At 45.2% G+C, this 23985-nt stretch overlaps 1 protein-coding gene across 1 annotated transcript; it reads left to right on the top strand.

The window, feature by feature from the left end:
* Positions 1 to 2090: 2090 nt before the first annotated feature.
* GM2A (GM2 ganglioside activator) lies at positions 2091 to 15839 on the top strand. Its single transcript, XM_006041201.4, has 4 exons — positions 2091 to 2328; positions 7765 to 7917; positions 13744 to 13926; positions 14256 to 15839. Exons 1-4 carry the CDS (start codon positions 2239 to 2241, stop codon positions 14409 to 14411), a joined length of 582 nt encoding a protein of 193 aa, XP_006041263.2. The 5' UTR covers positions 2091 to 2238; the 3' UTR covers positions 14412 to 15839.
* Positions 15840 to 23985: the final 8146 nt, after the last annotated feature.

The following is a 23985-nucleotide window of genomic DNA, read 5'->3' as shown; positions in this document are numbered from 1 at the left end:
GGGACTGGTGTGGATAGTTTGGAACTTACATGTACACATTGCTATATTTAAAATGGATAATCAACAAGGACCTACTGTACAGTACAGGGGAACTCTGCTTAATACTCTGTTATAATCTAAATGGGAAAAAAATTTGAAAAGGAGTGGATACGATATATGTATAACTGAATTACTCTGCTTTACTCCTGAGGCTATCATAATATTGCTAATCAACTTTACTCCAAAATTAAAAACTTTTAAAATAAAATAACTTTCACTTTAGGAAGGGGAGATAATCATCCAGATAATATAAGGGTGAGGCAGGGCCAGATCGGGCAGGGGATATACAGAAGCAAGAGAGGAGCCATCATATGGGGCCTGACCATACAAGTGGATAATAGGGTGGTGGGGCCTTGACAGGTGCAAAGAGGAAGCAGGAATGCTGCTGGAAGAGAGTTGTACAGCCCCCTTGTGGCTTCCCAGTGAGGCTCCAGGTCATCCACCACCTACACGTCCACCAAGGAGCACAGTCCCAAGGACACCTCTTATACCTCTTTGAGAACAGCTTCAGGAGAAGTGTGTTCTAGTTTTGTTCCTGCTATGTGACATTGGGAGCTTCCCCAGTGGCTCAGTGGTTAAGAATCTGCCTGCAATGCAGGAATTGCAGGAGACTCGGGTTTTATCCTTGGGTTGGGAAGATCCCCTGGAGGAGGCATGGCATGACATAGCATACCTTGGCATGGCAACCCACTCCAGTATTCTTGCCTGGAAAATCCAAGGGACAGAGGAGCCTGGCAGGCTACATACAGTCCACAGGGTCGCAAAAAGTCAGACGCAACTGAAGTGGCTTAGAATGCATGCATGTGACATTAGACAAGGCCTCTCACTCAGGGGGCCTGAAATTGCACTTATGTATAATGAAGAGGTTATGCTAGATGAGAGAGGGAAGGGGTTATCAGAATGGGAGGAAGGTGTGCAATCACAAAAACATATTAAAAGATTAGGTGAAATCTGGAGATTAGTTAATACATCAATGCGAGTTCTTAGTTTTTATAAAAAATACCCTTATATCTTAATGTTAACAATGGGGAAAACTAGGAGAGAGTTTTGTGCTATTTTGGCAACTTTTCTGTAACGTAAATTAATTCCAAAATAAAGTATTTCTTTTAAAAGATGATTGCTGCTGCTAAGTCACTTCAGTCGTGTCTGACTCTGTGCGACCCCACAGACAGCAGCCCCCCAGGCTCCCCCATCCCTGGGATTCTCCAGGCAAGAACACTGGAGTGGGTTGCCATTTCCTTCTCCAAAAGATGATTAGGTTGTTTTAAATTCTATTCATGCGTTCATTTATTCAATAAAGATTGATTGCCTCTTATGTGTCAGGCACTGGGTACACATTACTGGTGACCATAAGCCACGGTTTTACCCCCTGTGGGGTTTACAATCTAGTAGTAATTTGGCAGGACTAGTATATCCACTGCTTTTTAAAAAAATCGAACCTGAACTACAAAGTGTACTAGCTTAAGGAAATCTTGGCTGCTGAGACATATATAAGCAGAATCCTTGCTCTATCAGTTTTTAGTCATGTGAGCTTGGCAAAGCTAACTTACCATATCGTGTATGTTTCTTCAGTGGTAAAATGGAGCAAAAAAATAGAGTCCCTATTTTACAATGCTTGGCATGCATTAAAGCACTTAATAAATTGTTAGTTATCATTATAATAATTATTAAAAAAACAGTGATTTGTAACGCGGCTATGGGGAAGCGTAGTATAGACAGGGAGCAAGACATTTTTGTCAAGAAAGACTTGGATGTGAAAATATGATGGTGCTTCCAGCAGTGACGGTAACAGCGGTGAGTTCAGAAGCAACAACCCCGCCCCTCCCTCGCACTCTGGCCCATCCCACTCAAGTTTCGTCCCTCCCTCGAGTTCCCTCCCCGGTCGCGCACTCATTCCCCGCCCCCGCCCCGCCCCTTTCCTTTTCAGGCACCGCCTTCATCCTCTGCAGGCGAGGCCTGACGCCCACGCGTGAAGCTAGGGTCTAAACGAGGAACCTCTAGGGGGTGGGGCCGGGAGAGCTCTGTCCAATCCCCGGCCCCGAAATCGCAGATCCGGAGGGGGCGGGGCACATTGGGAAGTGGCCTCATTCAGCTTTGCATAGCAATGCACAGCTTTGCATAACCATCACGGGCAGGTATTTAACAGAGTCGTCGCCTGCACGAAACTGCAGTTAACCAGGCGAGGACCTACCCTTTACGATGAGCCCCCTGTTGCAGGCTCCCTTCCTGATCTCCCTTGGCTTGCTTCTTGCCGGCCCAGCGCTTCCTGCACGCATTCTCCAGAACCGGGTGAGTGCTCTCTCCTTTAGGAGGCTGCTGCCGGCATCCCTGCCGAGCTCGGGCTGTGCGGCTTAAGGTGGGATAAGGAGGTGGCCTCTCCGGTCTCTAGAATTACTTTTTTGCAGTAGAACTTCCCAAAGTCACTAATCGTGGGACTCTGAGCGGGTCCTTTTCTCTCTGCGCGTTTCAGTTGGATTTCGGTTTCCCTATCTGGACAGAGGGCGGGCTGTAAGGCCTTGCTCTGCTCCAGACTGTTTGGGAAGGATTAATCTCACTTTCTCCTGTACTCTCCTGTCCTCTTTCCAAATGTCTGAGTGAAGTTTTGTAGAATTGCAAGACCAATTCTCTACTCCCAGGCCCAGAGACTTAGCCCCATTTACATGTCCCCTCTTTTACCCCATGAGAAGGCCTGGCACCCAACTGCTCCCCTCTGTACTTCTCTGAGGCGCTGCCTGTTCTGGTGGGTGGGTGGTTCTGAGAGGCTCTTCAGGCCAGAAGGTCCAGACTTGCTCCTCTGGCAACAAAGCTGAGGCCCCACTCCTGGGTGTGAGTCATGGAGAGGGTCCAACCTACAAATTTCCCCCTTGTCATCTCAGTCACTGTGCTCCAGATCCTTGGGAAAGGGAAGTTCTGTCATTCTGAGTAGAGAAGCCTAATTCCATGGCCTCTGCTGCACAGCTAGGGGTCAGACACTTGTAGATCCTTGGGAAAGGGAAGTTATGTCATTCTGAGAAATAGAGAAGCCTAATTCCATGGCCTCTGCTGCACAGCTAGGGGTCAGACACTTGATGTCTTTGGCAGCAGAGAGGCCTACCCTAGGTACCCTCCCTCCAACCAGCTTGGAAATGTTTGTCAGAGCCAGGAATAGGGCGGTATAGGGGAAAGAGGAATAGGACTAGGAGACTTGGCTTCTGATCCCTCCTCTGTCTCTAATCCATGGGCGTGGCATTTGGGCTCCTTAAGCCTTGGTCTCCTCATCTGTAAAATGGGCTTGATAACACCAGCCTGCCTTTCTCAGTGGTTGTGGATGAAGGGAAATGCTTCCCTGGATGGAAAAGCTCTTAAATCTTAAACTTAGAAAGTGATAGAAGCCAGTGTGCTCAGTCTCACCCTCCCTCAAGGCAAAGAGTCTATTTTGCCAATTGAATGGAGGAGCAAAGAGCTCTTGGCTTTATTGTCCCAGAGAATTCACAGTTAGTCCCTGAGTGTAGGTTGCGAATGTTTCTCTGGGCTCCAGATCTGACTACTATGGGGTGGAATCTAGCTAAGGCTGGAACTTTCCCTGTGTTCCTGCTCTCCTGCATATCTTGGCTGTGGATGCCATCCCAGACCGGTGTCTTAGGTTGGCAGTTTTGGAGAGGCCATGAGACATCAGGGAGTTAACCCACCTTACTCAGCCCCAGAGAGGATGGTGCTCATCTGAGATTCCACCGTAATGGGTACTTCTTTCCATCCTTATCTTCTATCGTCTGGGTTTTCTCCGGGCTCATGTGATTTGGAACCCTGACCCTGAGACCCTGGGCCACAGGAAGGCTTGAGGTGACAGTGAGCAGTGAGCGTGAGGAAACTAGACTGAGTTCCAGTTCCTCTTCTAGCATTAAGTGGGTCTCATGGCCCTAGGCTGTGGTGAGCCTTAGATAACAGGGGAGAATGTCTTGCCCCAGATTGGGCATACAATATGTGCTTAATAGATACTCTGATACTGTCTGATATCATTTACTGTGCACACACTATGTGCTATGTGTTGAGCCATGTGCTTTTTTTCCCCTAATAAGCTTACTTTAGGGGAATAATTATAGACTTACAGAAAAGTTGCAAAGAAAGTATAGAATTCCCACATACCCCTCACTTGGTTTCCCCTGCTAACATCTTTTTACCACCGTGGGGCTTCCCCAGTGGCTCAGTGGTAAAGAAACCACCTGTCAATGCAGGAGACGCAGGTTTGATCCCTGGGTCAGGAAGGTCCTCTGGAGGAGGGCATGGCAACCCACTCCAGTATTCTTGCCTGGAGAATCCCATGGATAGAGGAGCCCAGCAGGCTACAGTCCATGGGGTCGCAGAGTCGGACACAACTGAAGCGATTTAGCACGCACGTACACATGCATTGGACTTCCCTGGTGGCTCAGACGGTAAAGAGTCTGCCTACAGTGTGGGAGACCTGGGTTCAATCCCTGGGTTGGGAAGATCCCCTGGAGAAGGAAATGGCAACCCACTCCAGTATTCTTGTCTGGAAAACCCCATGGACGGAGAAGCCTGGTAGGCTACAGTCCACGGGGTCGAAAAGAGTCAGACACGACTGAGCGACTTCACTTTCACACAAGCATTACCATGGTAAGTTTGTCAAGATGAGAAACCAACAGAGGTACGTTACTACTAGCTCAACTTTCAGACTTACATTTGGATTTTACCCATTTTCCCACTGATGTCCTCTTTCGGTTCTGGGATCCAGTCTGGGGCACCACGTTGCATGTGTTGTCCTGTCGCTCCAGCCTCCTCTGCTCTGTGACAGTTTCTCAGTCGTGTGTTCTCACGGCTGTGACAGTGTTGAGGAGTTGGGACCTTGAGAATTTGTATTCTTTCTGTTTACAAATGTCTCACCGTAGTAGCCCTGTGAGAAGATGTAATTATGCCCACTTATTAGATGAAAAAACAGAGCCTCAAGAAGGGTCACTGGACCCCTGTTCTCAGCTAGTGTGGTTTTAATCCAGGTCTGTGACTTGCATCCATATTTCTGCATCCACAGCTGTACCTTTGCCCTCTTCCATATGCTGCTTCTTCCCATATGTTAGCCTGGGCTGGGATGACAAATATCTGGTGCCAGGTCTGCCCTTAGTGGGCACTGCTAAGGCATCATACCTCCTTTTCCTGATGAGCCTGGACTTGGCTGCAGAATTTACTATGACAGAAGCCTCTAGTCAGTCATTGAGAAATCACTTTGTTAAGTCTCCCCAGGGACTGGGGGAAGGAGAAGCAAGACACTTTAGACACTTCAACGTGGAATCAATCCTCACGGTGAGTCAGGCTGCCTTGGCATCTGTGAAAGCGGCTCTAGAAAATGGCCAGTCCGGCTACCCACCCTCCAGGCCAACTCTTAGTCCCAGGCACTCTTTCATTTGATATTGGCCTCCTAATTGGTCTCCCCTTACCAAACAGGACCCTCTGTAATCCATTCTCAACCATAAACCAGAGCAGGGCACTCTCCTGCAATGGCATTCCATTGCATTTATAGGAAATCCAGCCTCCTGATGATGACCTACGAGGTCTTGCATTTATTAAACAACCCTGCCACCACTCTACCCTTAACTAGGTGCCTCGTCCATTCTATCTAGCCCACTGGCCTTGTAGGGCCCAGAGCAGTTGAGTGTCTTCCCAACGCAGGGCACATGTTCCTTTGCTCATGTTCCCTCTGCCTGAACCTTCTTTCAGTACATACATGGCTGGCTCCTCATCTTGCAGGATTATCTCTTCTCAGGACCCTATTTAAGTAAGTCCTTTGTTACTCTTAACATGACCCTCTGTTTCATTTATGGTACCCAGAGATCATAGTGGGTAATATTTATTTACATTAGACTGTAAGCTCCTCACTGCAGGGCAGGCACATCTCCAATTGTTTACCTCTATGAATAGCACTTGGCCCCAGGCCTGTGATCATTGCTCCATAAATACCTGTGGATTGAACACTGAAGAAAACATTTGTTGGTACCTACACTAAGGGGCTGTGGGGAACACAGGGATGAATCAGGCCTTTCTTAGTCATGGTCTGATGCTTCATTCCAAGGAACTGAAGCCCATTCCAAGAAGCTCAGGTAAAGGGAAGTTTATTTCAGGTATACAAGGAATCGCATGGAACTAATGGCAGGAAGCAGGGGCTGGGATGTCTAATGGCTATCATTTAGGGAGCCAGCTCATGCTTTGTGTCTGGCATTGGGTTATGAGCTTTATGTATTACACGCTGTCACCCTCGCGGCACTGTCACAGGTCTGAGAGGAAAGCAGAAATGACTCCGCTTAAAAGATGAGGAAACTGCAGCTCCAAAGGGGAAACTGGCCTACAGAATCACATGATATGGTGGTCAAGCTAGGGTTTCAAGCCATGTCTACTGACTAAAGCCTTGATATACCCCATGTCTCACTCTAAAAACATGCTCTTGGCTACTCTCCTGCACTGCCTATTTAGATAGGGGGCAGGGGAAGGGGTGACTCTATCTGTTCTCTTTTCTACAGACCAGCAGAGCCCTTAGTTCTTGACCCTTTGACTTGGTCACGAGTCTGTGTTCTGGTTCCATCTTAAAGTTTATGACCCCATGACCGCTCAAAGCCCAAAATCCTCTGAGTGAATTTGCCTCTGTCTCACTTCCCAAATTGGAGGCAGAGAGACTCTGTCAGCCTAGTCTGTGTTAGGTATTGTCTTCTGGTCCACCTACCTGTGGCTGTGTTGATGATGGAGGTTGACTTGGGGATGTGGGGATTGGCAGGTTTTCCTTCTAAGATGGGATGTGCCTGGGGGAACTACTGAGAGTCTCTTGTAGATGGCCTTCAGATGGGATGTGCATGGGGGCAATACTGAAAGTCTCTCATAGATGGCCTTCAGGGGGCTGGGAAAAGTGCGAGTGGGTGGGCAGAGCCTGCAGGGTGTGGGGAGTGTGGTCACAGACAAGGTTCTGTGGGAATGGGGAGTCAATGGTCATTTGTAGTTAGACATGATGGTGGAGTCAGGAATCAGGAGATCTCTTGGGGCATGTGGAGGAGGAGGAAGAGGATATGGCTCAGCAGAGGGGAGGGGGATGACTTGGGGTGTGGGACCAGGCAGGGCATGAGCAGTGGGATGGGAGTAAAAATGCACTGGTTAGGATTGGGAAGTTTGTTCACTGGAGATTGTTCATTAACAAGTGGCCCCCTGGGGATCTTTTCATGTGTGTCCTAGTCCCTTCCTGACTTAACTGTCCCTCCTTGAGGGTGCAGTGTTCCATGCCGTTATGTTCCCCATTGTTCTGTGTTCCTTATTGTTCCTGGTCCTGGACTGGGCCCGAGGTGTGACGTGAATCAGGTTCTGGGCATGGGCTGTAAAGGTAAATCCTCCAAAAACTTCCCTCTGAGAAGATGCCAAGACTAGCGGAGGAGAGGTGGGTGGAGCAGGGAGGTGAGGGATCACAGAAGGTGGATATGGCCAGTCACCTATTCTGAAGTTCAGGGTCTGTGATACTGTCCTCTACAGTTCATGGCACACATTTGGGAGATGGTCTTTTAAGTCTTTTAGTTGAGTCCTGTCTACAAAATGGGTAGGACCAGAGTTATCCTAGGTTTACAGATGTGGAGTTGCAGATGAAGCTCAGAGCCAGCAGGTACCTCATCCATAGGCACATGGTCAGTAACCGCTCTGTTAATTCTTCTAACCTTTTGTCAACTCTTTTCTTTCCTTGCTGCTATGTGTCCTTGGCTCTCCCAGCTGGGTAGCTTTTCCTGGGATAACTGCGATGCAGGGAAGGACCCTGCGGTGATCAACAGCCTGACTGTGGAACCTGACCCCATTGCCATTCCGGGGAACTTGACCATCACTGCTGAGGCCAAGACCACTGCTGTCCTCAGTGATCCTCTGAAGGTGAGCCCAGAGTCAGGGAGGCACTGGAAGGAAGGTGCTGTGGGCCAAGGCAGGGCCCTGAGGCATGTACACTCAGGGAATTTAATATTTTTGGAATCCTGTAATCCCAGAGCAGCAAAAACAACATAGATTTGTTTAAATGTCATTTCATAAGTTTGCCTTTGTATTTTTGTTTCAGCGTAACCAGTTCATTCATGCCTGCTGCCTGTTTTGGGGGTGGATATTTGTTTTCATACAAAACAACAAAGGCTTTCTGTGTATCCATGGCAATTATATATATCATAGTCCTTTCCTCATTGCTACCTTTATACCATATGCTTATATGCCTTCAGCCTGTTCTGGTGCAGATCTATGCTGGCACCAGTTCCACTGGACTCTTTAAAAAGTTTTCTGATTTGAAATCTGTGTCCCTGAAACTGCCCTTTGACTTGGTTAATCACAGCCCCTACCTCATATGTTTCTGAGCTATTATTGAATTAGTAACATGGAGAGTGCTTTGCACAGGGCCTGACACACATGACCAGCTCAGTACACATTCAGTCAGTTCAGTTTAGTCGTTCAGTCATGTCTGACTCTTTGCAACTCCATGGACTGCAGCACCTGGACAGCACGTGGACAGGTCTCCCTGTCCATCACCAACTCCCGGAGTTTACTCAAACTCATGTCCATTGAGTCAGTGATGCCATCCTACCATCTCATCCACTGTTGTCCTCTTCTCCTCCTGTCTTCAATCTTTCCCAGCATCAGGGTCTTTTCCAGTGAGTCAGGACTTCGCATCAGGTGGCCAAAGTATTACAGCTTCAGTTTCAGCATCAGTCCTTCCAATGAATATTTAGGACTGATTTCTTTTAGGATGGACTGGTTGGATCTCTTTGCAGTCCAAGGGACTCTCAAGAATCTTCTCTAACACCACAGTTCAAAAGCGTCAATTCTTTGCCTTTCAGCTTTCTTTATAGTCCAACTCTCACATCCATACATGATTACTGGAAAAACCATAGACTTGACTAGACGGACCTTTGTTGGCAAAGTAATGTCTCTGCTTTTTAATATGCTTTCTAGGTTGGTCATAACTTTTCTTCCAAGGAGTAAGCGTCTTTTAATTTCATGGTTGCAGTCAACCATCTGCAGTGATTTTGGAGCCCCCCAAAATAAAGTCTGCCACTGTTTCCACTGTTTCTCCATCTATTTGCCATGAAGTGATGGGACCAGATGCCATGATCTTTGTTTTCTGAATGTTGAGCTTTAAGCCAACTTGTTCACTCTCCTCTTTCACTTTCATCAAGAGGCTCTTTAGTTCTTCTTCACTTTCTGCCATAAGGGTGGTATCTTCTGCATATCTGAGGTTACTGGTGTTTCTCCCAGCAGTCTTGATTCCAGCTTGTGCTTCATCCAGCCCAGCATTTCTCATGATGTACTCTGCATATAAGTTAAATAAGCAGGGTGACAATATACAGCCTTGACATACTCCTTTTCCTATTTGGAACCAGTCTGTTGTTCCATGTCCAGTTCTACCTGTTGCTTCCTGACCTGCCTACAGATTTCTCAAGAGGCAGGTCAGGTGGTCTGGTATTCCCATCTCGTTAAGAATTTCCCACAGTTTATTGTGATCCAAACAGTCAAAGGCTTTGGCATAGTCAATAAAGCAGAAATAGATGTTTTTCTGAAACTCTCTTGCTTTTTCGAAGATCTGACATGTGTTGGCAATTTGATCTCTGGTTCCTCTGGCTTTTCTAAATCCAGCTTGAACATCTGGAAGTTCATAGTTCACGTACTGTTGAAGCCTGGCTTGGAGAATTTTGAGCATTACTTTGCTAGAGTGTGAGATGAATGCAATTGTGCAGTAGTTTCAACATTCTTTGGCATCGCCTTTCTTTGGGACTGGAATGAAAATTGACTTTTTCCAGTCCTGTGCCATCGTGGTTATCTGGGTCAATAAAATCTTTTTTGTATAGTTCTTCTTTGTATTCTTGCCACCTCTTCTGAATATCTTCTGGTTTTGTTAGGTCCATTCCATTTCTGTCGTTTACTGTGCCCATCTTTGCGTGAAATGGTCCCTTGGTATCTGATTTTCTTGAAGAGATCTCTAGTCTTTCCCATTCTATTGTTTTCCTATTTCTTTGCATTGATCACTGAGGAAGGCTTTCTTATCTCTCTTTGCTATTCTTTGGAACTCTGCAATCAGATAGATATATATTTCCTTTCTCCTTTGCCTTTCACTTCTTCTTTTCTCAACTATGGCCTCCTCAGACAACCATTTTGCCTTTCTCATTTCCTTTTTTTGAGGATGATTTTGATTACTGCCTCTTGTACAATGTTGCTAACCTCAATCCATAGTTCTTCAGGCACTGTTAAATCTAATCCCTTGAATCTATTTGTCACTTCCACTGTATAATCATAAGGGATTTGATGGGCCTAGTGATTTTCTCTGTGTTCTTCAATTTAAGTCTGACTTTTGTAATAACGAGTTCATGGTCTGAACCACAGTCAGCTCCTGGTCTTGTTTTTGCTGACTGTAATAGAGCAGTCCAGTGGTCATGTATGGATGTGAGAGTTGGACTGTGAAGAAAGCTGAGCACCAAAGAACTGATGCTTTTGAACTGTGGTGTTGGAGAAGACTCTTGAGAGTCCCTTGGACTGCAAGGAGATCCAACCAGTCCATCCTTAAGAAATCAGTCCTGAATATTCATTGAAAGGACTGATGTTGAAGTTGAAACTCCAATACTTTGGCCACCTGATGCGAAGAACCGACTCACTAGAAAACACCCTGATGCTGGGAAAGACTGAAGGCGGGAGGAGAAGGGGACGGCAGAGGATGAGATTGTTGGATGGCATCACCGACTTGATGGACATGAGTTTGAGTAAGCTCCAGGAGTTGGTGATGGACAGGGAAACCTGGCGTGCTGCAGTCCATGGGGTCGCAAAGAGTCGGACACAACTAAGCGACTGAACTAACTGACTGCAATTTTTAGAAGTTGGATGTCCCAGATTCTGTGAGCCATGGGCAAGACTGGAGTCTGTCCAGGAATGCCTTTTTCTTTTGATGTGTTCCATAGGGTTTGGCATAATTTAGAACTCCCTTCTTTGAGCTCTCAAGTTCCAGTGTCTGAGACCTTGGTTTCCCCATCCTCAGGAGTGGTAAATTGCCACCATGTTTGGCATGTACTTATTTCAGGCTTTTAGACACATGGTGTTTAGGCCTGATGGGTTAGCTTTCTTCTCTCTCTCAAGTCCTGTACCCGCAGTGCCTCTGCCCGAGCCCTGTGTTTGAGGTGTAAGTGCCTCTCCCCAGTCTCATCAAATGGCCCCTCTTCAAGTCAGTGCGTCTCTACCTACAGCTACTATCCCTGAGCTAGAAGAGACCAAGAGAAAAGTCATTGTTTTCAACTTGCAAGACACTTTACTCCTAGGATGTCATATCTGGTAGGTCTCTTCAAGATTATGACATCCAAATATTCCATGGTAAATGGAGGAGCAGAGGCCTGAGAGGGGAAGGGACTTGCCCAAGCACCCTGGTGGGTACGGAGATCCTGATTCCATTACCTGCCAGTGGCTCTGTCTGTCCTGTGTTGCCAGGTCCTGTGATACAGGGGTTTATTTAGGTTGAGTTGTGGAGGCGCTAAGGAAGTCCTGGACTAGAGGGATTGATGGTTCCCTTGTTACTCAGCCTTGCTTGCTCTTTTTTTTTGGCCACTCTGGGTGTCTTGCAAGATCTTACTTCCCCAACCAGGGACTGAACCCGGTGCATGGCTGGAAAGCACCAAGTCCTAACCACTGGACCATCAGGGAACTCTCCTTGCATTCTCTTCTGATCCATATGAGCAGGTAGACTGAGAGAAAGACTGGAAAATCAGTCATGGTTTGCAATCCCCCAGTAGCAGTAGCAGGCTTTGGCTATTGCTTAAGTTCCAGGCGCCCCTACCAAGTACCTCCTGTGCTATGCTTGTCCTGGCTGGGGGACACCTAGCACCTGGTAGATGCAGCCCACAGGCTTCCACTCCTGTAGGAGGAGCCCAGGCAGGACTTGGTCCCTAGTGGTCCCCTTAGCTGGGTGTTCTTGTTCAGGGCAGAACTGGCTTAACCATTTTCATTGGGATGTTGGCAAAACCAGGAGTGGTACTGGCTAAGAGGAGAGAAGTCCCATAGGAAGAATTTTTAGATTTCAGGCAGTGTGCTAACTATTTGACAGGCCTTGTGTCACTCAGTGGGACCCTGCGAGAGTCTGACACTCTATAAAGATCTCATTTTGGAGATGAGGGAATGGAGACAGAAGAAACTCTCCAAGGTACCATACTAGGGCTTCCCTGGTGGCTCAGATGGGAAAGAATCCACCTGCAATACGGAAGACCTGGGTTCGATCCCTGGGTTGGGAAGATCCCCTGGAGGAGGGCATGGCAACCCACCCCAGTGTTCTTGCCTGGAGAATCCCATGGACAGAGAATCCCATGGACTGAGAATACCATGGACCAAGGAGCCTGGTTGACTACAGTCCATAGGGTCGCAAAGAGTCGGACACAACTGAGCGACTAAGCACACACCATACTAGGAAGTGGCTGAAGTAGCATTCACTTTCAAGCCCTCGGCTCTTCTAGGCAAAGGGTTCACTGAAGCAGGCTTGGCAGGAGAGGAGAGAGTTGGGCTGAGAGGGGGCTATGTATGACTGGGGGTGGGGGTAATATGTGGGGCAGCAGAGTGGGAGGAGGCACATTTGAGTCTGTCCACTCAGGATACACGGTGCATGGACTGCTCTGTCGTGGGCCTGGGCCCTGACGTGTGGGTAGTTGGAATGCTGAGTCCAGAGCCTGCAGAGCCAGCCTGAGCCCTGCAGGCTCAAGGGGAATAAATGCCTGTCCAGGACTTGCCTCTTCGAAATGGAAATACTAGATCAAGTGAGCCTGGAGGCTGGGATTCATGGAATGCTGTGATGTTACAACTGCAAGTGATTTCTTGCTGTAATACCCACAGAGAATCAGACTTCTGCCCTTTGCCGACAGTTTTCTCTGATACCTCGGGGGGATGCGAGAACATGGTCCCTAAGGGACAACTCATTTGGTTCTTAGGCAGCTAATACCTCGTGAATGCTTAGCCCATGCCAGGCACAACTGGTCAGCCCCAGCCTCCAGAAGGGGAGCAGAATCATGGCCGTGTGGAGGTGTGCAGCACTCAGAGGTCTCCTTACCCAGCTTCTCTCTGGGTGCAGGAAGTCTTCCAGCTTCCTCAACTGGGTCTAGGACCCCACCTCTTCCTGAAGTAGTTCCATCCCTTGTGACCTCACTAAGATTGTTAAGATCTTCCTCATACCAACCTCCAAAGTGATATCCCTGTAAATTCTTATTGTTTTCAGTTCTGTCTTTTATGGCTACATGGAGGAAATAGGATCCAGGAATAGCAAATAGGTTTCATCTTGGTAAGCAACTCCAGTCAACTGGTGGTAGCTGCCTGAGGTCCTAGGAAGGAAAAGGTTCTGAAGCCAAGACCGGGCTTGGAAGGGAAGTCTAGAAGCAATGCCATAGTTAGCCAATTAGCAGTTACATGACAAGAGCATTTCACCTTCAACCAATGGATAGTAAATACCTAAAGAATGCTAAGACAGTGTGTTCAGTGCAGGGGGAAACAAAGTCACATTCGATTATTAATGGTCTGCTGTGGGCACAGGAAAGGATAATATTGGGGCATGTACCACAATATTGTCATTTCTGGATCAGAGTATTGCCAAGATCCCATCCAATTAAAAACTCTGTGTTAAAAGAAACTGCTGACCTTTGAAAGAGGCAGAGGAACTGGTTCATCTGCCTTGGAATTGTACATTTTCTGCAACTCTCTCACCAGGTGGAATTAACTGTGGAGAAGCACATAGCCGGCTTCTGGGTCAAAATCCCATGTGTGGACAACATTGGTAGCTGCACCTATGACAACTTCTGTAATATACTTGAAATGTTAATTCCCATTGAGGAACCCTGCCCGGAACCACTGCACACCTATGGGCTTCCCTGTCACTGTCCCTTCAAAGAAGTAAGTACAGGGAGGGGAGAGCATTTCCCTGTGACTGGGGTAGAGACGTGGCATTGGGAGACATTCTCTTGCAGACCTGGACATCTGTGGGTGTAAATTGACCCGATCTATCCTCAATCACTTACCTTTTGGGGGCCTCGGTTTATCCATCTGTAAAATGGGAAACTTGATGCTCGAGCTGACCTCCAGTGCCCTTCTGCTATTACATTCCATGCTCTACATGACTCTTAGGAGAGTGGGAAGAGGGGCAGTTCGAAGCTGCAAACTTAGAGGTCACTCCAGGAGAGAGTCCCATCTGTAGGCTCCCACTGACACTGTCTTTCCCACAGGGTGCCTACTCACTGCCCAAGTCCGACTTCATGCTGCCCCACCTGGAGTTGCCCAGCTGGCTCAGCACGGGGAACTACCGCCTGCAGACCATCCTGAGCAACAGTGAGAAGCGGCTGGCTTGTGTCAATATCTCCGCCTCCCTTAAAGGCAAATAAGGTGGCACCTGCCACTGCAGAATGAAGAGGGTGTGAGGAAGGCATCCTCTTCCTCTGTCTTACGTTGGCCAAGGCCAGATTCTACTCTCTGTCCTTTCTCAAGCCCTTTTCTACAATGATGATGTTCCCCTGCTGAAAGTCATCTTATGCCACCTACAGAGGTTTTAACTGTGGGCCAGCAGCCCTGACCTAAGGGAGGATGAGCCTGGTGGTTTTTGACAGCCCAGGACACCTACTGGGGTGGCTGTTGCACTTTCAGCCTCACCCCCATGGCTTTCTCTCTAAAATCTTAACTCATTTTCTAAGGAGGCTAACATGTTTTATGACCCCCACTTTCAGAGTGACCCAATCTTGGTCTCCTGAAGTACCTTTATGATTTTTCTCATTGATTTTTTGTGTGTCACTGACCTAAAAGCAGAGTGAAAGTACTAACAGTCTTCATTTACTCCCACGCCCTCTTACAAGGAAGGGTCTTAAGGAGTTGATCTAAATCTATTCCTCTATTAACTTCGATAATTTAGTGTTCTTTTTCTAGACTTGCCCAGTTAACAGTGGGGCATAGCGTATCCTGGAGAGGCAGGGCATGTGGGAGAACAATGGAGAATGCTCTGTGTATTTAAGGTAGTTTGCAAATTCAGGTGCTTTCAGGGCAAAGCGCGGGGCATCCGTGAGTGATGAGGGCCACGAGAAGCATGTTGTTTCCAGGCATATCTTGCCTTTGTTCAACAGCACTGATCTAAGGCAGCTGCTGCCCCATCTCGAGCTGGGGCTCTAATCAGGGATGTGAAATCTGGGCTGAGTTAGAAAGGGTACTTGCAGTCTGTAGGGGCAGTTGCTGTCCAGCTATTGCCAGTGAGTTCCACAGGAGATTGTGGGCCCAGCATTATGAAATATTCTCAACATTTTTCCCCTCAAGAGGCCAGAAATCCAGACTTTTATATGAAATCCATTTTTAAATGTTGAGAGTGAATTTTTTTTTTTTTAAACACTGCACAGGCAGAAGGGGCCAAACAGAGTTGTCAGTAGGGAAATCTGGCTCATGGGAGGCCAGTTCGTGGCCTTGGATGTAAGAACACTCATGCCTTGTCCTTTTAACCTTGAGACAACTCCAGCATTGTTTCTCCTTCTGTGGGGCCAAATCCACAGTGCCTGACCCCGTAGGCTCCTCCGATGCTGGGGGAGTGAGGTGGCCGCAGAGCTAAAAGCTCAGGGCCTCCTGCCCTGGCCCAGGGTGTTGTCAGGGTGAGGGAGGCAGCTGAAGAGGTGGCCCCACCAGCAGCCATTCTGTGGAGCAGGGATCCATGATGAGAGGTGGATTTTTATCAGGTGCCTGGGTTTATTCATCATCCTGTCTTCCTGTGACCAGCCTCAGGTTCGGGGCTCACGTGAAGCCTGGAATGGTAATAAATCTTTTTAACTTTCTGAGAATTCCTCCTTTGTTGTGGCTGCATATTTTTTCCACTGATCACATCTCAGGGTTTCCAGAGCTCGTTTACTGGGTTGTTCCTGCTGGAAGAGTTTATAGCGGCCGGACAAGAGCTGAAGCAATGCCAGGGACTGACTCTTCTGTTTCTGGCTTGTGTGCTGCTTAGCATCTCTGCTTCATTCTGTCCTAGCACCATCCAGCCTCCTTGTGTGTTTGTTTGTTTTTGACCTTCCCCCTCACAATATGGCCTCTCCAGCTTTTATTTTCTCTCCTGGCTCTTTGGGCGTTTTTCTCACAGACATATTTTAGTTCCCATCTTTGCAGGGAAGGACGTTCAGTAGTTTGGTTAGTCTTTGTGTATGCTGTGCTTTCGGCTCAGATGCTCCTCCAAGTCTTGTTGAGGGGTGGCGAATGATGAGAATCTCAAATCACAGAGCAAAGTGAACTTTTTAACAAATGGTGCTGGGCCAAATGGAAAGCCATTTGGAAAAAAGTTGAAATTGGATCCATACTTAATGCCATAGGAAAGAATAAACTTCAAATGAGTCCGGGGTCTAAGTATTAAAAATGAAACCATACAAATACTAAAAAGAGACATGGGTGAAATGTCCAGAGAAAATAAACACTGATAAAGTTGACTGCATAAGAAATAATGTGCTTGGCAAGAGATGCAGTCAAAGACTGGAAGAAAATATTTATAGCACATATCATAGACAAAAGGTTAATAATGTTCCTACTATAAAGAATGAAGTATCAAGGGATCAAAAACCTGATAGGAAAATTGGAAAAATAAATGAACAGATAAACTCTCACATAAAGATATAAAAATGACTCTTAAACATAAGATATGGAAACTCACTTCAAAATCAGAAAAATGTAAATTGAAACAATATTAGCATAACATTTGTCAATTTCTTGGGTTGGTAAGAAAATAAGCACACGACCACAAACCACTAGGCCAGGCTGTGTGGAAAAAGTTCCCCTCAAACATAGCGGGTAGGAATACAGACTAGTTCAGTCCTGCATGAGGGGAATTTGTCAGTGTTACTGTTCATGTAGGTTTCCCTGGTGGCTCAGAAGGTAAAGAACCCGCCTGCAATGCAGGAAAACCAGGTCCAATCGCTGGGTCAGGAAAATCCCCTGGAGAAGGGAATGGTAACCCACTCCGGTATCCTTGCCTGGAGAATCCCATGAACAGAGGAGCTTGACGGGCTACAGTCCAAGGGTTGCAAAGAGTTGGACATGACCGAGTGGCTAAACACACACACACTGTTCATGTAAGAAAAATATACATGTGTCTGCTCATATGTACATAAGGAAAAATGAGCTGGAAACTAATGAACTGGTTATTTACAGAGAGTGGAAAGAAGAGGGAAATGATAACAGGGTATAAAGGATGAAGAGGATGGGATGCTTCTGAGTATATCTTGTTATATATCTGACTCTTAGAACCATAATAATATTTCCGAGTCCCAAATCATATATCAAGCAGGAGATGAGGGAAATTCAACATGGAATATAAACAGTAACAAAATATATTTCAATAAATAATACAATAACACTGAAGTGGGTGGGAAAACAAAGTTACAGTATTTTGATGGGGTACTGTAAAGCAACAGAAAAAAGGAACTGCACACAAATACTGTATATACTATAGTTTGTTTTTTTACAGGAATAGCATTAGCAATTCTAAAAGTATTTCCTGTGTATATTAGGACTGAGAAAATAAATGTGGATAATGAGAGCGTGGGGGCCTACTGAAAGGACACAGGAACCAACTGGAGGGAGCTCTCAGTGGCCAAGTCTTGGACAATTTGAGCAAGAAAATAAATAATGACAGTAATAGGTTCTAATCCTTTGAATGAAAACAAACATCCATGAGTCTGTACACAACAGAATCTCAACTAAATGTAAAAGGAATGGTGTTACTAGGAAAAAAAATCATTAGGTAAATGCTACTGTCAGAACTGTTGCAGATAAGGAACATCTATGGATGCTAAAATTATTGGATAAACGTATGATGAGAAACAGGATTTTGCACAGTCTCAAGATACCTCCTCACAGGATACAATTACAAAGGGGGAAATGTAATGGTGGAGAAACCTGGCAGACAACACTTCCAAGTGATCCAAGTTAACATCACCAGTAAGTAATAAGACAAACTGGCATCATGCACCTCCCAATACGGTGTACTGATAAAGGACAGTGACACTTCTCTGGTATTGCCCAAAATGTGTAGTCTCAACTTTATCACAAGAAAGATCACACAAACCTATATTGAGAAACACTACAAAAGAACTGGCCAGTCCTCTTCAAAAATGTCAGGGCCACGAACAGTAAGGAAAGACTGAGGAACAGACAGATCAGAAGAGAATAGGAATTGTGAGATCTCGGATTAGATGCTGGATTAAAAAAAAGAATCAGAAATAGGATTTCACCAGGGTTAACTATTAAGGTTTAATATTTGTGTTATGTTTGGGTAAGATGTTAACATTAGTGAAAGTTAGGTGATTTAAAGTTCTTTCAAAATAAAAAAGCTATGACAAACCTAGACAGCATATTAAAAATCAGAGCCATCACTTTGCGGACAAAGGTCCATATAGTCACAGCTATGGTTTTTCTAGTAGTCATGTATGAATGTGAGAGTTGGATCATAAAGAAGTCTGAGGGCCGAAGAACTGATGCTTTCAAACTGTGATGCTGAAGAAGACTTTTGAGAGTCCGTGGAACAGGAAGGAGATCAAACCAGTCAATCCTATAAGAAATCAACCCTGAATATTTATTGGAAGGATTGACGCTGAAGCTGAAGCTCCAGTACTTCGGCCACCTGATGCGAAGAGCCGACTAATTGGAAAAGACCCTGATGCTGGGAAAGATTGAGGGCAAGAGAAGAGGGTGACAGAGGATGAGGTGGTGTGATGACATCATCGACTCAGTGGACACGAGTTTGAGCAAACTCTGGGAGATAGTGAAGGACAGGGAAGCCTGGCGTGCTGCAGTTCATGGGGTCATGAAGAGACACAACTTAGTGACTGAACAAAAACAACAATAAGATAAAAATTTGTAAAAGTATATTGCAGAAGTTTCTCCATGACAACTGATAAGTGTTACAAAATAGAAGCTTATCAGGGCTTGCAGAGTCTTTGTCAGTGGGTGAAGTCAGGGAGGGTTTTCCTGAGGAAGTGATAACAGATCTGACAAATGAGTAGGAGTTAAGCAGGTAGAGACAGGAGGAAAGAGTTCCAAGTGGAGGGAACAGTATATGTGTAGGCTCTGCAGCAAGGTGAAGCTGCTTTTTGGAAACTGGACAAAGGCAGGTGCGGCTGGAGGGGAAAGGTGCTAGAAAAAGTGAGAGAGGAAGGGGAAGAGCAGATCACAGGGCCTGTGGTTCACATGTGAGTCTCTCTGACCAGCAAGTCCAACTTTCTAAGTTATGGTCCACTTGAACATTTTTCCTTAAGAGGCTCATATCACTGTAATTTCACTTCCAAGAGGTGTCAGCATGCCAAGCAGAGGTTATGCTCTCCCCACTGCCCCAGGTTTTTTTTTTAGCCTTTAATCTTAGATCAGAGAATTGCTTGAGGGGCTCCTATGTGGGTTTGAGTTTGGCACTGTGTCTGGATGCTGTTTGCTAGTAACGAATCTCATGACTCCTTAGAGTGTTGCCTGTCAGTTTCATTCCCAGGGTCACAGTGGCTTATAAATCACTCATGTCACTTGTGTTGACTTGGGAGCCAACTCTTGATGCTCCAGTTTCTGATGGACAGCTTCCACTGCCACCCCCATGCAGGGCTCGTGTTGCTTAGCAATCTCAATCTGCGTTCTATAGCCATCTCAACTCTCTCATTCCTCTTTCTTTTAGTGGGCTTGTTGAAGATCCAAATTCAGCTTCTCCTTAAAATGGTTCTGTATAACATTTCCCCTAAAGCCCCATCACAGTCCATCTCAGTCATGTTAAGATGAATCATGTTCTTGGAGACAAGAAATGCAGTGGGAAATGATTCTGAAGGTTCTGGGGGTCAGGAATCCTCCTAGAGCCTCTGTATCCTCCCAAATATCTCTATTCCAACGACCAGGTCCCAGTTTTTGCCAAGGAAGCACATGGCAGCAGAAAATTCACTACACATTGCTGAAATTGGAAAGGCCAATTTGGGTCCTAACAGTGATCTCAGAGTGCTGGCTGCAACCAGAAACTGTTCTGTACCAGTCATATGGTGGCCTGAGTCTCGTTATCTGGTAACTTACTTCCCCAATCTGAGTTTGCATATCATTCTATTCTGCACTCAAACCTTAGTGCCAGGGTTGGCTACCCACCATCTGCAGACTGTTCAGTGCTACAAGGAGCAGAAATTCTTGCATTCATTTTTCCAGAGGTTCTTTTGCAACCCAGAGTCTATTAGTTTCATGGGGTTTGCGAGGGCTCTTAAAGTTGCATGCAAAATTTAGTATGTATATATGTGAGTTGTATGGAAGGGGGATCCATGGCTTTCATTAGCTTCAACAAGGTGTATGACCCCTCCAAAAGTTATAAACCACTGTCCTATTTGCATTTTATTGTTCTGTATTCTATAGTAAGGCTTCTATATATGCCATAAAGCCTCACCTGCTCTAGGCTTATGGTCTGGGTCCCCAAAGAGCAAAGATTTTATAATTAGCATACATTAATAGCTTTCTTACATCTTGATAGGATGGTCCTCCCTACCTCCTCTTCCCTCATGATGCCATAGCTACTTCACATCTCCAAGAGGTTGTTCCTTGACATCTGACCATTGCTAAATGAATGAAGGCGCATTGCAGGGTGAGAACTCTGCCAATTCCAGCTGGGATTCCTGTTATTTAGGCCATACACCCAATCATCACATGGAAGGCAAGGCTGAAAAGTGATGTTACCTAGAAATACTCATTATTCTGTAGATTTATGCTTTGCATACTTTTCCATATAATAATATAGTTCGCTATAAAATGTTTTTAAGAAGTGGTGCTTCCATTAGAGTGAAACAGATCATTAAAAGTTTCCCTTACACGAAGTTTCTTTAGTTATAAAATCAACACATTATTATTAAAAATGTAACAACACAGGTAAGAAAAAGGAAAAACATAGGACTCCCCTGGTGGTCCAGTGGTTAAGAATCCAACTTGCAATGCAGGTAACATAGATTCCATCCCTGGTCCAGGAACTGAGATCCCACATGCCACAGGGCAACTAAACCCGTGTGCCACAACTACTGAAGCCCATGTGCCCGTGCTCTGCAACGAGAAGCCACCACAATGAGAAGCCTGCACACAGCAACTAGAGAGTGGCTCCCGCTCGCCACAACTAGAGAAAGCCCATGCGTGCAGCAACGAAGACGCAGAGCAGCCAAAAATAAATAAATAAATTTACACCCCCCAAAACCCACCCAAAAGCAAAACCACCACCACCAACAAAAACCTATAAAACTTCACTCATAATTGAACCCACTTGGAGAAAATTCCTGTAATATTTTACTGGGTTGGCCACAAAGTTTGTTCAGGTTTTTCTATAACATCTTCAGAAAAATGGGAATGAATTATTTTGCAAACCCAATATGTTGCACATATCCTTCAAAACTATTTGACTATATGCATACATGCTTTTTAAAAAAGAACCAAAATGGCATCAGGTTTCACATTCTAGTTTTAACAGATATATAATGAAACTTATATATTGTACAACTGAATAAAATTTGACATATATACACACCTGGGAAACCATCCTCACAGTCAAAGTAGTGACCATATTATCCATCACTTCTGCAAGTTTCCTCATACCCATGCTCACCTCTCTCACCTTCAAGGAACCTGATTTTTCTTTCTGTCGCTACAGGTTAGGTTGCTTTTTTTTTAATGAATAGAATGATACAAATTGCCACCAGCCAATGCAGGGAATACAGGTTCGATCCCTGGTCCCGTAAGATCCCACATACTGTGGGAGCACATACTGTGGGAGCACATACTGTGCTCCACAACTACTGAAGCCCATGCACTCTAGAGCCTGTGCTACACAACAAGACAAGTCACAAAAATGAGAAGCCCAAGTGCACCACAAAAAAGAGCAGCCCCTGCTCACCACAACTAGAGAAAGCCTGCGAAGTAATGAAGATCCAGCACAGCCAGAAATAAAAAAAGATTCATCCATGTTATTGTGTGAATTGATAGTTTGTTCCTATTTATCATGGAATTGTACTCCACGGCTTGGATACACCACAGTTTATCCATTCACTTGTTGATGGACATTTGGGTTGTTTCCTTTTTGCTACTGTAAATACAATTACCATAAACATGTGGGTACAAGTCTTCTTCTTTTTTTTTTTTTTGGCTGTGCCGTACAGCTTGCAGGATCCTACTCCTCAGCCAGGGATTGAACCTGTGCCTTTGGCAGTGAAAGCATGGAGTCCTAACCACTAGACTGCCAGGAAATTCCTTTTATAGGTCTTTTTATAGGTAGAAAATCCCTTTCCTTTCAGGTAAATATCTTGAGGTAGAATAGTTGGATTATATGGTAGGTGTGTTGAACTTTTTAAGAAACTACCAAACTGTTTGCCAAAGTGGTTGCACCATGTCTGTCCACAATAGCGGTATAGGGGAGTTCCAGTTCCTCTATATCCTTGATGAGTATGCTCAGTCTTAAAAATTTTAGTCATTCTAATGGGTATATAGTAGTACCATGTATGGTTTTAATTTGAATTTCCCTAATTATTAATGATGTTGGGACATCTCTTCAATGCTTATTTACCATCCATGTATATTTTTTTGGTGAAGAATGCATTCATATTCTTTGCCCATTAAAAAAAAAGTTGTTTCCTAATTATTCAGCTTTAAGAGTTCTTTATGTATTCTGAATGTATCTCATTAAACACAGGCTTCTCTAAGATCTTCTCCCAGATGGTGACTTTTCCTCCTATCCTCTTAACAGCACCTTTTAAAGAAGAAAGATTTCAATTTTGATGGAGTTCACTTTAGTAATTTCTTCTTTTATGGATTGTGCTTTTGGTGTTATGTCTAAGGAAGATCTTAGCCCAAGGGTCACAACATTTTTCTCTCCTATATTTTCTTCTAACGAATTTTAGGTTTTACATTTACATTTAGACCTAAGGTACGTTTTAAGTTGATTTTTTTATATGTAATGTAAAGTATGGATCCAAGTTTTTTTTTTTTTTTTTTTTGGTGGAGGGGATCATAAAGATTTCCAATTCTTGCACACAACTTCCTTGAAAAGGTGATCCTTTTTCTACTACCTTGCCTTTTCTTCTGAACCTTTGTCAAAAATAAGTTGCCCACATATGTGTAGAGTTCTGAACTCTTTATTCTTTCCACTGAACTATTTGTCAATTTTGGTGCCAACACCATGCAGTTGTTTTTTTGGTTTGTTTTTGGCCACACTGCATGGCATGTGGGATCTCAGTTCCTTGACCAGGAATTGAACGTATGCCCCCTGCGCTGAAAGCACAGAGTCATAACCACTGGATCACCAGGGAAGTCCCAACATCATGCAGTTTGGATTACAGTAGCTCTGCTATAATTTTTGAAATCAAACAGTGTTAGCTCTTCAACCTTGCTCTTTTTCAAGAAATATTTTGGCAATTCTAAATGTCTTTGCATTTCCATGTGAATTTCAGAATCAGCTGGCTAATTTATAAAAAATTAACATACCTTGCTGAATTTGATGAGAATTGACATCTTAACTATAATGTGTCTTCTGAGCTATGAATGAGGTGTATCTCTCCATTTTTGCGCTGTTCAGTCACTAAGTCATGTCCGACTCTTTGAGACCCCATGGAGCACACCAAGACTCCCTGTCCTTCATCATCTCCCTGAGTTTGCTCAAACTCATCTGCATTGAGTCAATGATGCCATCCAACCATCTCATCCTCTGTCGCCCTCTTCTCTTGCCCTCAATCTTTCCCAGCATTGGGGTCTTTTGCAAAGAGTCAGCTCTTCTTGTCAGGTGGCTGAAGTACTGGAGCTTCAGCTTCAGCATCAGTCCTTCCAACAAATATTCAGGACTGATTTCCTTTAGGATTGACTGGTTGGATCTCCTTGCAGTCCAAGGGACCCTTCAAGAGTCTTCTCTAGCACCACAGTTTGAAAGCATCAATTCTTCAGTGCTCAGCCTTCTTTATGGTCCAA

Source organism: Bubalus bubalis, chromosome 9, assembly GCF_019923935.1.
Source record: "Bubalus bubalis isolate 160015118507 breed Murrah chromosome 9, NDDB_SH_1, whole genome shotgun sequence".
In the NCBI taxonomy this organism is placed as follows: domain Eukaryota; kingdom Metazoa; phylum Chordata; class Mammalia; order Artiodactyla; family Bovidae; genus Bubalus; species Bubalus bubalis.
The sequence above is the reverse complement of the archived record's forward strand: the minus strand, read 5'-3'. Positions and strand labels throughout refer to the sequence as shown.

Coding starts and splice junctions, on each gene's coding strand:
- GM2A (XM_006041201.4), top strand. CDS start 2,239: ATGAGCCCCCTGTTGCAGGCTCCCTTCCTGATCTCCCTTGGCTTGCTT. Junction 2,329..7,764: donor CACGCATTCTCCAGAACCGG/GTGAGTGCTCTC, acceptor TGGCTCTCCCAG/CTGGGTAGCTTTTCCTGGGA. Junction 13,927..14,255: donor GTCACTGTCCCTTCAAAGAA/GTAAGTACAGGG, acceptor TCTTTCCCACAG/GGTGCCTACTCACTGCCCAA.